The sequence below is a fragment of the Geotrypetes seraphini genome, chromosome 2 (assembly GCF_902459505.1).
Source record: "Geotrypetes seraphini chromosome 2, aGeoSer1.1, whole genome shotgun sequence".
NCBI lineage: Eukaryota > Metazoa > Chordata > Amphibia > Gymnophiona > Dermophiidae > Geotrypetes > Geotrypetes seraphini.
Window position 1 is genome coordinate 448,062,232 of NC_047085.1, and position 13,533 is coordinate 448,075,764.

Below are 13,533 nucleotides of genomic sequence, written 5' to 3' on the forward strand. Positions count from 1 at the left end.
TTAACATTTTCTAATGGTGGTGTGCCTCGTGATTTTTTTCATGAAACAAGTGTGCCTTTGCCCAAAAAAGGTTGAAAAACACTGCTCTAATGGACCGAAGCTTCCAAAGAGTAAAAAAAAACCTTTCTGACCAAGGAGTCAACTTGGTCTTTCATGATTAGGCCCTGGTCCAGTATTACCCCTAGAACCTTCATTGTAGGTTGAATAGGGTAACTAAGTTTATTGATACTTAGTGATGCTTTAGTGTCAAGTTGGTGTGGCGAGGCTACAAAGAATTTTGTTTTTTCTGAGTTAAGCTTCAATCTAAATTCAGTTGTCCATTGTTCCATCAAGTTTAGTACTTCTGTTGCCATAGAGGTAGCTTCAGAGAGAGAAGTAGCGAATGGAATAATAATCGTAAAGTCATCTGCGTAACTAAATAATTTTATCCCCCGCTGGGTCAATTGTGCACCTAGTGATGACATGTAAACATTGAAAAGCAAAGGAGGATAATGGTGACCCCTGCGAAACGCCAGATGGATTGCTCCAGGTATTAGAGAAGTTGTAATTGAAACGTACTTGATAGGTGTGGGACATAAGGAAATCTCGGAACCAATCCAACACCTCTCCTCTGATACCAATAGCGTCTAAGCATTGTAGCAGTTTATCATGATCCACCAAGTCAAAGGCAGAACTCATGTCAAATTGCATGATCAGGCATTAAGGCCCCTGCTAAATAAGGAGTGTAAATTATCCAAGATGGCCACAATAACTGTCTCGGAGCTAAACAAAGGTCTAAAACCAGATTGAGTTTCATGTAGGAGAGACTCAAGGTACTCCATCAATTGAGTATGTACCAATCCTTCCATGATTTTTACAAAAATTGGAATAGATGCCACTGGTCTATAGTTAGTTACTGACGTTAAGGATTCTTTACGATTTTTTGGAAATGGGGTTATTATAATATGACCATTATTAGTTAGGAATTTTCCATTTTTTAAGTTGTCGGTCAAATAATTCAACAAAGTTAGTTTAAAGTTTGATGGAGATGCTTTCATAATAACTGGGGAACAGGAGTCCAGAATGCAGTATGATTTAGTGCACTGTTCTTCAACCGCCGGTCTGCAGAAAATTTCTGCTGGTCCACGCAGGGCCGGCGAGATCGAGTCGGCAGTTCAAGTTACTGCCGACTGTTGTTCCTGCCGACTGCTGTTCCTGCCAGCCTCGGGCGATCAAGACAGGCTGCCGACGTCAGGGCCTTCCCTCTGTGAGTCTCGCCTGTTCTGAAACAGAAGTTGAAACAAAATAGGCGGGACTCAGAGAGTAAAAGTCCCAATGTCGGCAGCCTGTCTTGATCGCCTGAGGCTGGGAGGAACCGAAGTGCCCTCAAACTATCCCATTACTGTCCCATCATCCCTAAAACTTCCCAAGCCCCCCAAACTATTCTCACCCCAAACTACTTCTTTGCAACTACCCCCTCCTACTACACCCAAAGAGCTCCACCCCTAAAACTACCAATGCAACTGCTCCACCACTCCCCAAAACTGTTCAACCCACCAAATTACTCATCCTGCACCTATCCCACTACCCCAAATTGTTCAACCTACAAAACATCCCCATCAATTTCCCCTCACTCCTATAACTAGCCCTCTAACAGCTCAAACCTCTACCCCACACCACCATCACCCCAAACTCTATCACCTCACAAATCTACTCTTTGCATTTGCTCTACCATCTGCCCCACCCCTAAACTACCCCCCCTGCAACTAAACCTAGCTCCCCAAAACACAGACACGCACACACACACATTGACAAATAGGATTTATAAATAATTCCATGTGGGATACTTTTAAATTCATTCTACAAGGGGTGCTGAAAAGTTCTCACCCCAACCAAGAAGGGAATTACAGGAATATGGTTCAATCAATGATTTGCAGGGAGAGAGCTGCAGGTACAAGAGAGATGGTCAGCGTGTGCGGGAGCAAGATCCTGGGGAGCCTTCGACGGTAGCTGTCTCCCCTCCCAGCAGCTTTCCTACTTGCCAGGGCAGTGATTCACCGGCAACCTCCTCTTTCCTCAGAGGCGGCAACGGACCCAAGGCTGCCTAAATAAATCACTGCTGCAGGCAAGTACTGAGAACTGTTGGAAGGGGAGGAAGCCACTGTAGGAGGCTGGGAAGCTGCTGGATAAAGGGAGAGCTGCTACTGGACCTGGAGGGAGGTAGAAGGAAAGGTGCTGCTCGGAGGGGAGGAGGGAAAGGGATGGGAAGAGAATTAATGTTGGATAAAGGAAGGAGGGAAGGGAGAAGGAAAAAAGGAAGTAAACAGCTGGCAGGGAGATTACAGGAGGGGAAGGGGGTCAGGGTGGAATGGAAAGATCAAATGAGGGAAAGGGGAGAGAGAGGAATGAGAAAGAGATATTGAGGCTGGAAAGGGGGTCAGCAGAGAAATGAGAGAGGGATAAAGATGCTAGATCTAGTGTAGGAGAGATAAAATGAAGAAAGCAGTGAAGCTGGAATGAATGATGTAAAAAGGAGAGAGGAGGCACAGGCTGGATGGACAGCGGACAGGGGCATAGAAAGAAGTCAGATACATATGGAAGGGGGAGCGGGCAGAGAGTGGATGGAACAGGCAGACGCTGGATTAAAGAGACAGGGCAGACGCTGGAAGGAAAAGAGTGAAAAGAAGATGAAAGCAGAAACCAGAGACAACAAAAAGTAGAAAAAAATAATTTTATTTCTATTTTGTTATTAGAATATATCAGATTTGAAATATATATCCTGCTAGAGACATAACTGGGGACTGCAGTATTCTGTTAGCATGATATTTCTGTGTAGCATTCTATAATAACTTGGCTTGTTCAGTTTTCTTGATAGTAGAGGGGATATATGTGAAAGGGAGGGGAGACAGGGGTTTTGTTGGTCCGTGCTCTGTATATTTGTATTTATAAAATCACAATTGTTCAGAATACTGTTTCTTTTTATACTTTAATAAAATATGTTCAATATAAAATCATAACTGCGGCTTATGCAGATGGGATCAGATGGTTTGCGGGGACCGAGCTCGCTGAGACGGGGCGGAAATGGATTTTTTAAATTTCAGTCTTAATAGTTTGCCGGTCCACAAAATAATTTTTTTATTTCTGCCGATCTCCCTCCTTTGCTACCGAAGGTGAAGTTTCTGTGGGGGCAGTTCTCGATAGCAGTGGAGCTGTCCTGAAGAGGTTCCTATGGCAAGATCTTATCCAGAGAAAATCCTAGTACTGTTTACTTCCATTGCATTCACTCACCACCACACAAATCTAGTGCAATGGTTAAAATGGTTAAAAAACGACTCAGGAAAAGGACAGCCGAAATCAAAACAGTCGATCAAGCATGGTCCCTACTAAAAAATACCGTCACCGAAGCGCAGAATCTTTACATTCCGCGGATATCCAAAGGAAGGAAAAATAAGTGCAAAGGAGAACCAGCTTGGTTAACTAAAGGTGTGAAGGATGCAGTAAGGGATAAGAGGAATTCGTTCAAAAAATGGAAACGTGAACAAACAGCGGACGCCTGGAACAGTCACAAGGTCGACCAAAAGAATTGTCACAAGGCGGTAAGAGACGCCAAAAAGGTCTATGAGAAAAAGTTAGCGCAAGAAGCCAATAACTTCAAACCCTTTTTTAGAAACATAAAAGGGAAAAAACCAGCTAAGGAGGCAGTGGGCCCTCTAGATGACCAAGGAAGAAGAGGGTGCATTAAGGACGATAAACAGATTGCTGATAGGCTAAATTCATTCTTCGTGTCTGTCTTTACCAAGGAGGACACTGCATTACTGCCCAAAGCAGAGAAAGTATTCAAGGGAAAAGATGAGGATAGCCTCACCACAGTGAATGTGGACTTGGATATGATATGCAATCAGATCGACAAATTAAAAAGTGACAAGTCCCCTGGACCAGATGGAATTCACCCGAGAGTCCTAAAAGAACTTAAGGTAGAAATAGGAGAGTTATTACAATCCCTTGCTAATTTGTCAATCAGAACAGGTCAAATCCCAGACGACTGGAAGATAGCAAATGTCATCCCAATCTTCAAAAAGGGATCAAAAGGTGAACCAGGCAACTATAGACCTGTGAGTCTTACGTCGGTTCCTGGGAAGATGGTAGAAGCACTAATCAAGGATAGTATAGTGCAACATTTGGATAATCATGATCTGATGAGAGCCAGTCAACACGGCTTCAGGAAGGGGAAGTCATGTCTGACGAACTTGCTACAATTTTTTGAGAAGGTGAACAAACACATCGATAGTGGAGACCCGGTGGACATAATATACTTGGACTTTCAGAAAGCATTCGACAAGGTCCCACACGTAAGGCTTATGAGAAAACTGGAATGCCATGGAATAGAGGGGGACATCCTAAGATGGATAGGTAGATGGCTGGAGAAAAGATTGCAGAGGGTAAGCATAAATGGGAAGTTCTCGGACTGGGAAAAGGTGACAAGCGGTGTGCCCCAGGGCTCGGTTCTTGGGCCCATTTTGTTCAACATCTTCATAAATGACCTGGAAGAGAAAACAACAAGTAATATAATCAAGTTTGCAGATGACACAAAACTATGCCGGACAGTTGGGTCACAAATGGACATTGAAGAACTCCAAAGAGATTTGAACCAGCTAGAGAAATGGGCGGAAAAGTGGCAGATGAAGTTTAATATAGAGAAATGCAAAGTGATGCACCTGGGAAGGAAAAACAAGGAACATGAATATAAAATGTTAGGTGTGACATTGGGCAAGAGCGAACAAGAAAGGGATCTGGGGATACTGATTGACAGGACCCTGAAGCCGTCGGCGCAGTGCACATCGGCGGCAAAGGCGGCAAACAGGATGTTGGGCATGATAAAGAAGGGAATCACGAGTAGATCGGCGGACGTCATAATGCCGCTTTACAGAGCAATGGTCAGACCACACCTGGAGTACTGTGTCCAGCACTGGTCTCCCTACCTAAAAAAGGATGTGACCCTGCTGGAGAGGGTGCAGAGGCGAGCTACGAAGCTAGTAGAAGGTATGGAAAATTTGAGCTACAAAGAACGCCTCAGAAAACTGGGCTTATTCACCCTTGAGAAGAGAAAACTGCGAGGGGATATGATAGAGATTTATAAAGTAATAAAAGGATTCGACAAAATAGAGCGAGAAGCATCGTTATTCAAGTTGTCAAATGTGAATCAGACAAGAGGCCATGGACTGAAGTTGAGAGGCGACAGGCTCAGGACAAATACCAGGAAGTTCTGTTTCACGCAGCATGTGGTGGACACTTGGAATGCTCTCCCGGAGGAGGTTGTGACAGAAACAACCATTCTGGGTTTCAAGGGCAAGTTGGATGCACACCTTCTTGCAAATCACATTGATGGATACGGATAAACAGGTCTTCATCGGGGAACACCTGGCTTGGCCTCCGCGTGTGCGGGTCACCGGACTGGATGGATCAATAGTCTGATTCGGTGAAGGCGTTTCTTATGTTCTTATGTAACACTCATCACATAACCGCTACCCCAATCACAACCTCCCCCCACACTCACACACGTATAATGTTACCTACTCAGGAGATTATTATTCATCAATGGCAAGTCTTTAAATTTCTACTACATATATTTGTCTAAATTTAGACCTTGACTATTTATATCGCAACATGGTTAGCTTTATCTTAGGTGTTTGTGTCGCATTTCAAATGAATGTAAAGTACATTCACCCTTCCATATGCTTGGGGGTTGGGGCAAAGCCAGCCCATGAATCAGAAAAATTTGCAAATAACTTTAGGGTTGACTCTGACCAAACCCCACTTCCCTACCACCTCCCAGAACCCTCCACATCTTATTTTGGGCAGATTCTGACCTACCTTTGCATGCCTCCCTCTCCACAACTTACTTTTTAAAGCCTGGTGGTTTAGCAGTGAAGTAGGGCAGGAGCAATCTTCCTATACTCCTGCCCTGAATAGAGCCACAAACAAAAATGGCTGTCGTGAGTTCCTGCTGCAGTTTCGCGAGACCATGGGAACTCACAGCAGCAAGGATCCAAAATTCAAGCAACTGTGGGCATTCTAAAAAGGAATGTATCCATGTTCCTCTCCCCCCTTTGCATTCTAAACATGTATCTCTTCCTATAAGTTCATTTGGGTCCCTCTTATTCTAGTTATGTAGCTCTGCAAATTGTTAACTTTCCTCATCTTTGCACACCCTATCAAATCCCCATCAGTAAACTCATGCAAGACTTCCCATCCATTGCCGGACTGGCTGTGCCACATTTATGTGTATCTTCCTTTCTTAATTACCCATCCCCCACAGCATGGACAATTTGTTAACTCTCTGCAAGAGAATTCAAAGCCTTCACCTCAATGAAATTTGTCCTATTCCTTCCCATCTTTCAACTGCAAGGCATTACAATAATGCCATACAGTTCTTGAAAATAATAAAACAAGTATCTACTGGCAAGTTCCACTTCTGTTTCACCTGCTTAAGTGATGGAAAAGTCCCTTGTCTCAATGTTAACAAATCCCCCTAAACATTTATATTGCTTAGTGGCCCAGTACTAATAAACAAAATGACTCAAAATCTGGGATCCCCTACCAAAACTAAGGGTTCCTTTTACGTAAGGCATACTAACAGATTTTATGTACGCCAAATGCCATGCTGCTCATTATATTGGTATGGGCTGCATTGCATTTAACGCACACTAAATCTGTTTGTGCGCCTTAGTAAAAGGACTACTTGAATACAATACAATATTTTTTCACATATTTTCTAGAATACCAACCGGTTCTTCATGGATCACAATAAACAGAGGGGCCTTAAATAATTTATCTACCTCAGCAGGAAAGAAAAGTGTTTTCAAAAAAATTTTATTTTTCAATATCTTCCCCCGATAGCTCCATACACTTCATCCACTTTTCCTGCAGTGACTTTAAACACCTTTGAAAAGGATTCTTGGCTGACCTTTGAACCAGGACGTCACAGCTTCCTTGACATCTTCATCACTTGGAAAATTGTTGTCCACTGAGAGATTTCTTCAAAACTCAGAAAAGGAAATAATCCGAGGGAGCCAGGTCAGGCCTACAGGGTGGATGGTTTGGCTGCTGAAATCCACATTCTTGGATGGCAGCTTGTGATTGTCGTGATATGTGCACCAGCGCATTGCTGTGAAGAAGCAGCACGCCTGTTGAGAGTTTTCCTCATCTTTTTTACTTGACTGACTTCCGAAAAGAAGAGCAAAGAATAACAAAAACAACCACCACATCTGAGGAATAACTGAGGGGGGTGCTGTGCTCCACTGCAGAAGGGGAGGAGTCCTCAAATTCTTAAACAGATATCCTTCTGCAGTTCGCAGGAAGGGGGAATCAACAGCTTAAATATAGACTCCAGTGTATCCAACTGCCTGATATAGAAAAAGACTTCTTATAATTTTACTCCAACAAAAGATAGAAAATAAATCAAATGGGCAGAGAATGAGGAAACAAGAACAAAGAGAATGAATAATCAGGACTAATACCTGCAAACATATAAACCCAACATGACAATTAAAAAATAATGTGCCTTGATTGGCAAACAATGAAGTCTAATAAGAGTTGGGGCATGAAAGGAACTTTTTTATTTTGAATTGTTATCTAGAAGCAAGAAGATAATACAAACCATTAAAGTAGTCTAGTTTAGAAAGTATAAGGGTCTTACTAAAATAGCAAAATATTTTCAAAGAAATACTGAAATCTAAGACAATGTAATTTATAAAAGATGATTTAACCACAAAATTTATTATGAGAATTTAAAGAAAGATACTTGATGTCTGTCTAGACACTAAGTTATCTTAGCAACTATCTACTTTCAATAAATGGCCATCAGGCAATGATAATTCCTTAGGAATATTCTGACCAGCTCTATTAAGCCAAAGGAGCTTAGTTTTATCTTTGTTCAATTGAAAATATGTACTGCACTTAGCAAATCTGTTCTTTTTAAACAGCATGAAATCTGTTGTATGACAGTTGGAATGTATCCTGGATAGTAATAAAAACATTATCAACATATGAAAAACATTTGGCTCTTAAAGCTGCAAAATTATCACAGAAAAATGACATTTATACGTTAAATAAGATTGAGGACAATGGGGAACTTGTGGGTGAAATATTTCCACAAAGAGTACAACTTGCTGAAATTTGGTTTCCCATTTTAACTTTGAAATAACATCATGCAATAAATTATTTTATCCTAAGTCAAAACATTACCTGAAATTCCAATTGAACAAAGCTTGTACAATAATACAAGGGTAAATCAAAAAGTAAAGACAAAATACGTTTAACGGCTTTAATAAAAGTAACTGTGAGCAATTGAACATATTACTTTTCCACATAGTCCCCATGCAAGACGACGCATTTGTTGTATCGTTCAACTAACTTTTGCATGCCTACAGAGAAGTTTTTCGGTTGCTCCTGAAACCAGGTGAGCACCGCTTCATTTACTTAATCATGCTTTTGCTCTCTGGGTCGTAGTGAAGCACCCATGTCTCATCGCTGGTGACAATTAGGCAGTGTAGAAATTTTTAAAATAAAATAAAATTAAAATAAAATAATTCTCACCAAAATACTCGGATCGTCTTCATACCGTCTCAGAAACTGGGTCGCAACCTCCACATGCTGTTGCTTGTACAGATCAGTAAGCTGTTTGGGAACCCATCATGCACAAACTTTCCTGCATCCCAAGTCATCATGCAAATACAGATCCTTAGCTCACATCCTAATTTGCAGCCAATTGAGACACTGTTTTCCATTGGTCTTCTCTAACCAAGGCATCCGCCCTGTCAATCTGCTCATATGCGTGATGTTGATGGGTAACTAGAACAACCTTCGTCGGTTACACCTGTTCTTCCCGCTTTAAACCTTTTTATCCACTCTACTACTACTATTCATCATCACTTATATAGCGTTGAAAGGCGTACACAGTGCCATTTTGAGATTTATAGACAGTCCCTACTTGGAAGAGCTTACAATCTAACTGAGACAGACACAACATATAGGGTTCGGGATTGAGAACCCAAGGTGAAAGGAGTTAGGAGTTGAAAGTACTTTCATTGATTCATGGTGCTATGTCCATATTGAATCAATATCCAAAAGTGAATTTCCACAGGTTTCACTCCCTCTGCCCAAAGAAAGCGTACTACTGCACGTTCTTCAATGGTGCAATCTTGTAATAGAATGCCCATGTTCCTGACCTCTTGGCTGCCACAAGACTAAAGGCTGAGCACTGCACTGTACATGGAAGAACTATGCAACAGGCAACATACAAGTACATATGTTGCATTTCACTAGCTCTGTTCTGGTTATCGCCTTTCATTTTTTTATTCGCCCTCGTATAAATTGAGTAATGAGCCAATTAGCACTAATAATTGGCCATACTAACAAGTATTGGTGCTATCTGGCAAGAATTTGAAATTACACACTATTCTATAAAGATGAATGCATGGTCATGGGAGAGGACTGAGCAGGTCAGGGGTGCTAACATAAGATTATGCAGTGTTACAGAACAGGGGAGATATGTACCTAATTTAGGCAGGAGAATTTACACCAGGATTCAAGTGGTGTAAATCCTTACCCCCAAAATCAGATGCCGATCTATAAAACGGCGCCCAACTTGGAGCATCGTTTCTGGAATAGCACTCGGCACTCAATTTTTGGCACCCAAATTTGAGCGCCATATACAGAATCCAACCTTGTGTGTATAGCACCACTTACATTGCCCCAGGTACAGAACTTAGATAGTGGGACCACTAGAGAAAAAGTGCTTGTTTATGTAAAACGCTTTGATTGCACCCACAAAGGCGGTATATCAAATCCCATTACCCTTTACTGCCTCCCTTTACATATTTAAAATACAGCATTTTGCAAATTAATAACCGGCATTTCAAAATAATTTTTTTGCATTCTCAAGTGGCTTTGAATACCAGAAAAAGAATAATTCCCTTTTCATTCACTCTCCAAACTCCAAGGCCAAATGAGCAGTTATATGTGATAATGCCAGACACAGGAGAGGCATAAATACCAATGGTGAATTTTTAATATACATAGTGTCATAAAAAATACTGAATACACATATGCTTAAGGTCCTCCAAAACCAGCCCCTTAAAATCTGTGTGTGCGCCATACAAAACACATACAAGTAGTGCCTTTTCTACAACAGTGGCTTACATATGTATGCCAATTTACAAATACTTTGCACTAAACCCTTCTAAAATCATCTTCCAATCTTAATAGCACAAAATTTATTCCACAATGTCTATGTAGACAGACAAAATTTTTTCAAGATGCTGACTCTTCAAGGCTTTAGAGGTTAAAGAGCCACCTAGGTATAAGCAGCAGGAATGCACATAAATGATGGCATTCTAGTCATTTAACTGATGTATTAAAATAGCCCAATGCTGTTTATGACGTTGTCTATGTAATATATACCATCAAGCCACACAGTAAACTTCAAAGTGCCTAATTTCTAAGCAATCTTCTTTTCAGATAATGCATTTCTAAGTACCTCTATGGTCTTCAGTTCTAGCCAACCACCAGCCAAATTATTTGAAGACTTGTTTCTCTTTCTGGCTTTTATTCATCATCAGACCTTAGTTTTTTTTAAAGTGCTTGTGCTCTATACTCTATATTTTGTGCAAATCATAAACTTTTCTTTTAAAGACTCTGGTGTCATGATATTCTACAGAATAGCTGGCATTTATGTACAAAACTCAAAAAGCCAGACACTGCTGTAAAAAAAAATAAAATAAAATACAACTTCACAAAAAAAACAAAAAAACCAGATTTAATTCTAAAGATGTGTCATGAAGAAAAATTTGTTTTGGTAAGCTCACAAAATCATGGCACGATATTTAGCAATACAGTACTACTGATGTTTATTGTTGTTTTTTCGGGGAGGGGGAGATTTTTTATTTTTTTATTAATAATGAAAACTTGTTTATTTTATTAGAATCAGTTACCTACTCTAATGGTCTTCAAGTCTGTGGGGAAGTAACGATTTTGAAGGGTTGTTTTGGGGTTCTACTGTATATTTTGTGTTATGTTGATCGTTTTGTTATTTAACTATGTTTCTATATGGGTTGGTAAGATAGTGTAAAGAATTTTAAATGAATGGCAATTGCTAAGAGCATCTTAAATGTTCATATTTTGCTCCGAGTATTGATATTTTTTTATTTTTCCTAATTATTAATACCAGCAGATAATTATGTCCTGATGACACTTATAAGCATAAATGGCAATGATAGCAAGAGGGGCTCAGCAGCATATTGACACTGCCACAGCACAATCTATCAGTGCTTCTATTGAAATAGCAAATGTTATGAGAATCTCATTTGGATCCTTTGCAATGTAGACAGTATGCGTGCAGAAGAAATGGAATATATGCTATGCTAATGGTTCCTCTACACTCATCTAACAAGTTTTTTCTTGCAGATTATATTTTTAGCATGTTTCTAGTTTATTTGTATGTCTCGGGACTCTCAAAAATCACTTCTTTCCTTATTTAAGTACAGTACCTCATTATCAGCATGGTTTGGTGGATCCCCTTTACTTCCACTTGTATCTCGAGTACAGCGTGGTGGTTTCCAGGTTCTTTCCTGTGTTGCTCTGTTGTAATAGTATGAACGCCCCGTGCTATCTGTATGCGTTTCCCATTCTCCGTTAACTTGGACCGGAGAACTATTTGGAAAAGGTGGAAGCACAGATTGAGATATTTTCAGTTCTTGAAGGTTGGCATACACTGGCGACTCAGACCTTGCTAAGGCAGGTGGAGTAGTTGGCTAGTAGGATTAAAAAAAAAAAAAAAAGTTAATAAAAACCTAAAAGCACAAATGAATTAAAATTGGCATTGGCATATCTATTTCAATATAATCAGTAATTTGAAAACATGCAAATAGTGCATGACAAACTCGTTTCCACAAATGCATGTATAAATAAACTTAAACACTATGTACAGTGGAACCTTGGTTTATGAGCATGATTCGTTCCAGAAGCATGCTCATAAACCAAAATACTCGTCTATCAAAGCGAGTTTCCCCATAGGAAATAATGGAAACTTGCTTTGATATGTCCCGTCCCCCCCCGTAAAGGCCCCCCCGTGTGAACTGGCACCCCCCCTCCGCCCGAACAACTTGAACTTACCCCGCCGTCTGGCACCGGATGTGCCGGTGCCGCTAGAAGATCTTCCTGCCTCTGCCGGGCCTTGAGCATGCATCTGCACATGCTCAAGGCCTTCTAATTCTCCCTCTCACCGAGATTCTCGGAGATGCATGCTCAAAGCTGGCAGAGGCAGGAAGATCTTCTAGCGGCACCGGTACATCCTGTGGGCTGCGTGCCGGTGCCAGACGGGGGGGAGGGGGGGTAAGTTCAAGTTGTTCAGGTGGGGGGTGCCAGTTTGAGCGGGGGGGGGGTGCTCGCAAATCGAATCAACACTCGGTTTGCGAGACAAGTTTTGCGAGAATGTTTTGCTCATCTTGCAAAACACTCGCAAACCCACAAACCAAGGTTTGACTGTACTTTATTCATTCATTCATTTTTCTATACCGTTCTCTCACGAGAGCTCAGAACGGTTTGCATGAATTTATTCAGGTATTCAAGCATTTTCCCCTGTTTGTCCCAGTGGGCTCACAATCTATCTAATATACCTGGGGCATTGGGGGACCAAGTGACCTGTCTAGGGCCACAAGGAGCAGTGGGTGTCAGATCCCACAACCTCAGGGTGCCGAAGCTGCAGTTCCAACCCCTGTGCCACACTCTCAGACATAGCATAGTAGGAGATAGCATGGCAGGGATGGTAAAACAGTTAAAGCATTGTAAAAAAAAAAAAATATGACAAACATGGTACGGTGAGCATATTACAAAGCATGGGTAACATAGTAAGACACGATTTGGCAAACTTGGAAAGACAAGCGTGTGTTATGAAAGATAGCATAGAAGATATGAAACAGCAAACTGTGTGGGAGACATGGCATGAGAGACTGAAGCATGGTAGACAGTGTGATAAACAATGTAGTAAATATGGCAGATATTATAGTAGGACAAAGATGGTGAACAGAATGATAGTGTGTGGAAGAACACTGTATGAGAAACATGGCATGGTCAGACATAGGACAAAGTACATGGAGCAGCATAATAAAAAAAAAGGTCTAAGTCCATTTTTGGCCTACGTTGCTAGTCGCCCAAAGTCGGAAACGTCCAAAAAATACGTCCAAAATATTTTTTGAGAATCATCTACTTGTACATACAGCCCTTTAATCGTCCAGACCGCTAAGTTGTCTATCTTTATATCCCATTCTCATCCAAAAAATCATCCAAGTCACAACACACCTAGAACAAGACCTTTTGGACTTGAGAGGGACCAGCAAAGTGATGGACTGGACACCCAGATATGGCAACACAGTAGTGGGGCACCTTAGAACTTCACAAAAAGGGTGCCACACAAAACATCTCACAACTCCCTTGCAGATCATGGTGAGACCCCAAAACCTACTATACCCACCTATCTACCACCCCAATAGCCCTTAT

The 13,533-nt window shown here is 41.2% G+C and overlaps 1 protein-coding gene across 6 annotated transcripts in view; it reads right to left on the bottom strand.

Moving 5' to 3' along the window:
* The window catches only part of ARHGAP12 (Rho GTPase activating protein 12), a 240,938-nt gene that overhangs the window by 164,389 nt on the left and 63,016 nt on the right, over positions 1-13,533 (bottom strand). For all 6 annotated transcript variants that reach the window (XM_033931485.1, XM_033931488.1, XM_033931487.1 and 3 more), the window contains exon 3: positions 11,526-11,789. In XM_033931485.1, the coding sequence (XP_033787376.1) occupies positions 11,526-11,789 (264 nt within the window). The remainder of the gene's footprint in view (positions 1-11,525; positions 11,790-13,533) is intronic.